The 4,806-nt window shown below is 49.5% G+C and overlaps 1 protein-coding gene across 1 annotated transcript in view; it reads left to right on the forward strand.

Annotated features, from left to right (window-relative positions):
• Positions 1–4,806, forward strand: part of LOC119095780 (semaphorin-1A) — a 143,728-nt gene that overhangs the window by 108,173 nt on the left and 30,749 nt on the right. The window contains exon 13 of the mRNA XM_037218636.1: positions 970–1,077. Within this exon, the coding sequence (XP_037074531.1) occupies positions 970–1,077 (108 nt within the window). The remainder of the gene's footprint in view (positions 1–969; positions 1,078–4,806) is intronic.

Raw genomic sequence — 4,806 nt, forward strand, 5'->3', positions numbered from 1 at the left:
TCCTTTGCTGTATCCGCAGGCTCATTGACCCCAGCCCGCCACCGCTCTTCTGGCGTCCCGTTTCCGTCCCCCAACGTTTCCTGCATTCCCCAGCTTTGTTTAACCCTCCACTTTTCCCTTCTCCGCCTTCACCCTGCATGCTGACAGCGGCCTCTAGTAGCGCGCCTCTCACATGACATCTCTTATTCCTTCCCACCACGACACCTCGTTAGCTGCCAGTCCTGCACCTTTCTACTCTTCTCGCTGTACGACGCTCTGGGGACAACATGCTCCTACGCATCGCTCGCTCTCGTTAAGCGCTATTGCCGGCTATCAGTCGTTTCTGAATCGTTTCTTTTATTTCCCCTTATGCTATGACCACCTGAGCTTCCCCCTCTTTTAGTTCCCTTGTCCTTTCGTGGCTTAAGCTCCCCAGTCTCTGAATTCTCTCCATCTCATGCGCCATTTCTCTCATTCTCTGGTACCTTCCTTTGACTTTTTCTTCTGTGATCTCGCCTTGCCAGATGTTCTCTCCTTTTGACCTAACCTGCTCTTCCTCCCTTTGACCTTACCTTCTCTGAACCTGGAGCCTCCCACGGGCCGCATCTCCTCTTGAGCCCGCCCTCTCTCTCTCTCTCTCTCTCTCTCTCTCTCTCTCTCTCTCTCCTCTCTCTCTCTCTCTCTCTCTCTCTCTCTCTCTCTCTCTCTCTCTCTCTCTCTCTCTCTCTCTCTTTCCCCCGTCTCCTAACCCACGTCTCATGTTTCTTCTGATCCCGCCTCCTGTCGCCTCTGATCCCGCCTCCCGTCTCCTCTCACTTTGCCTCCTGTTTCCTATGACTCCGTCTCCTGTTTCCTCTGATCCCGCCTCCTGTCCCCTTTGATCCCGCCTTCTGTCGCCTCTGATCCCGCCTCCCGTCGCCTCTCACTTCGCCTCCCGTCTCCTCTAACCCGTTTTCCTGTCGCCCCTGACGCCACCTTCTGCGTCCGCAGGCTACACATTAGCCGGACCGGCGAGCCGCGGCTGGTGGCCAGCTCCGACTCGGCGGTAATCGGTCTGCCGCTGCACCGCTGCTACACGGACAAGATCACCGTCTGCGGGTGAGGAACAGTCCCCCCGCCAGCCCCTACCCCCCCCCCCCCCGGGCTGGTCGCACTGCTACGGTCGCTGGGCGCCCCTGCTACACGGGCAGGGGCGCACCATCTGCGAGTGAGCAACAGTACCCACCCCCACGCTCTCCCCCTTCCCCGGGTCTGCCGCTGCACCGCTGCTACACGGACAAGATCACCGTCTGCGGTTGAGCAACAGTCCCCTCCCTCGACAGCCCCCCCCCCCCCCTACTGCACCGCTGCTACACGGACAAGATCACTGTCTGCGGTTGAGCAACAGTCCCCCCCCCCCCTCCAGCACTCCCCCCCCCCCGGGCTGGTCACACTGCACCGCTGCCACACGGACAAAATCGCCTTCTGCGGGTAAGCGGCAATCCCCCGCACTCTCCCCTTCCTTTCGGGTAGGTCACCGGCGAGGGTGGCAGACGACCAGGTCTGCGGCTCTTCGACGTCGACTGACTAGTTGTGCCTGCTGCTTTGATTTTTCTGCTCTTCTTCACGTCTTCTAGGTATTTGTCGTATTGCTTATTCAAACCTTTGACGGGCATGCACTCAACTTGTGCAGTTCTTGTTTGATTCGCCTTTTAACAGATGGATTATTCCTTTTGTCAAAATTCTTGCTTTTCGGTGGAAACCATCGCTTTTGAGTTTTGCCGTTTTCTCATGTTAGCAAATGCAATGCATTTGTATCATCTGACGAGGGGCATGCTCTTCGATATGCGCATCGTAGTGCCTTGGTGCATACATTTATATCTTTACTGAGTTCATTCTAACACACTGGACGGATTCTCCACATGCAAAGTGTGATGTAGTTGTAAGCCATAGTTGACGAGCTGCCTCTGGCATTTGACGAGCTACGGTTGCGGTTTGTTGACTCAAACACCGCCTCTGTTAATTAACACATACGGCAGACCTGAATTATGTACCGGCTCAAACCACCTGTTGTTGAGGCAAGTTGCTATGCCAAGCAAAACAGCTCAGCACTGATATCTTGAGAAGTCGCGTGGGGCGCCTGGCTCACGCTCTTACGCAAATGAGAACGGTAGATGGAATACTGGACTGAATCGTCATGAAACTTTTTTTAGAGTCTTAAGTGTATGATTAAGGCAACCGATTAATTGCAGTTGCAGACGAGGCCTCAGGTGAACTGAGCCTTTCATGACCAATTGTCGGCTGGCGGCTGGGTGTTCGCTCTCTTTACAAGCATGTACCTTCGTGACGAGTACTCCGATTCTATACGGCTTCCGGCGAAAAATGCATGGAACGTATTTTAGGAAATGTTGAGCATCATGTTCAGAAACAGTGCGTGAACTCGTGTTGATGTTTGTCTTTTACGTTAACTGAAATGCTCGTTTTATCTATGTGACTGAGGTGTGTGGAGAACCTGCGTGAAAAACGGGTTGTGATAGCCACATGTATTGTGAACTCTCTATTCTTGTGAATACATTACGAAATCCGCAACAAATTACCTAAGCACTGACTGTTGAATGGTTCAGATTTTATTTTTCGGTTTGCAATAGAAAGATGCCACTGTACCGCTTCAGCTTCACAAACACGTGTATTTATACGAAGTCGTTGCAAACTGCGGGGTTCCATTTTTGATCGCGGTGGCCATGCGCATCTGGTTGAATAAATGGAGGCTTTGTATAAATATAATGAATAAACAGAGCGCAAGTGGACGATATCCGCAAAGTTTTTTTGTCCCTGTTCTCTCATGAGGACTTCCATGACTTTGGGGTCCCAATCATTTCTATGAGAAATCTAGAACCCATAGCTAACATAAGTGAACATCCTTGTCTGCTAAGTTGTCATGAAAGACGAGCATGACCATTTATAAAAGCTCATATGAGTGGGTGTCCCAATGTATCTGCATCTTTTTGCTTATATTCGGATGTCATCTTAAACCATCCAATATTTGGTTATCCGTGGCATGAGATCTTACACCAGAATAAGGTGCCCTTATGTTATCTGCACAAATGAAAATTTCCTGCAGCGAATTGGACTGACTCAGACGGTACCTGTTATGTCAGGTTTTCTCTCTGCGCAGCAATATGTATACAAGGTTTGACTTCAACCTGGACGCGAACGGAGGGCGATACGCTACCGTGGTATCAGCACTGTGACGCAATGCTCAGGGCACCACAAGACGCCGTTGTGAACCGAAGCCCTCGCTGCACAAGCGACCATGTTTCCGGTCTGCGTTGGTATAGGATCGAAGAGTTGCGGGATGGATTGAAATGCGTTTCCCCGGTTTTCATATCATCCAGCTGGAAAGCTGTTTTCTTGGACCACACCCTTTTCAGACAAATAGATTGATAAAACAGTCTCCTTGTTTTGCGTCTGAGACTTAACATTCCCTTCGTGCCTCATAATTACGTCTACACTGCCGCGCGACACACACATCCAGTTCACCACTTTCCACGCAACGTGACTTTGCGTGAAAAGCAATTGGGACAATAAGTCTTTGTCGTGTGGGACGCCATCCATTGTCTATTTCGGAGTTAATCACGGGATCTGGTGACGGGGACGGGATTGGTTCTTTAATTACCCGTGTCGGTTTAGAATAGATGACGTTTTATACCAATGTCGAAGTAGCTGTTTGAAATGGTGCATGTAATGTAGGATGGTGTATGCGCTGAGCAAGTTCCGATAAGTTTTCTGGAGCGTCAAGAGGTCTGACTTTAATTGGAGAAGTTAACTGCTTGAACGCACTTGGACTAAGCGTTCGATTCCATGCGTCTCCCACGTGCCGTGATAGATGCATGCAATTGTCTATAATATATATATATATATATATATATATATATATATATACATATATGTGTGATATATTGACATATTCTATAGTATGATATATCATATGAAATATTATATGATACTTATATCATATACTGAAAAAATATATGTGCTTGGTATATGTTTTCATGAACATTCGTGTAAAAGGAAACCCTTAAACTTACTTAAAAAGTTTGGTACTGTATTTCCGCGTTCAAGTGTATCCACATCGCGCTATGCCTTCCGCAAATGAACGGAAATGTTTCTATGTGCACTGAACGTGCAGGGCGGAACGTACTGCAGCAGACCACGACTTCAGGCTCGAGGATTTCTACCGGCCCAAACCACCACCCATCCCCTACAATGTTATGACCTCTGTCACATCATCTGCCGTCAGTAGCCGAGCCTGTGACACCGTTGGCCGCTCCGTTGATTCGCTGCGGCTGCTCTTCTCCCACGTGAAAAATTGGGGACGACAAACATCGTTCAGACTGTCACGCTCAGCCTGCGCGTGTTGCTGACTGGTTGCCTTCTTTTCCTTCGCAGTCTGGATGACGCCAATCGGTTGTGTTCGTCTTCCGCCTTCTTGCCTTTTTCTTCGACGGTTTATCTTGTCGTATTGCACACACTCCATCGTTCCCGTCCTCCACTTCACAGGATTTCAGGATACCCGCCCGTCGTTTGCGTCGGAGACTGGGCCAACCCCAACAGGAACTTAAGTTGGCTTAACGTCTTGCGGTAATGAAAATACTTTGGTTGGTCATTAGCTCATGTACTCCATCCATCATTGGTGTATCGTATGTAACGTGGTGAGTACCGTGATAATGGTGTCGTACCGTGACGGCTACCGTTGCGATATGCATCGTACCATGATGAGTACCGTGATGATGTGGGTCGTATCGTGATGAATACCGTGATGATGTACATTGTACCGTGATGAGAGCC

Source organism: Pollicipes pollicipes, unplaced genomic scaffold, assembly GCF_011947565.3.
Source record: "Pollicipes pollicipes isolate AB1234 unplaced genomic scaffold, Ppol_2.1 Scaffold_4219;HRSCAF=4965_pilon_pilon_pilon, whole genome shotgun sequence".
In the NCBI taxonomy this organism is placed as follows: Eukaryota; Metazoa; Arthropoda; class Thecostraca; order Pollicipedomorpha; family Pollicipedidae; genus Pollicipes; species Pollicipes pollicipes.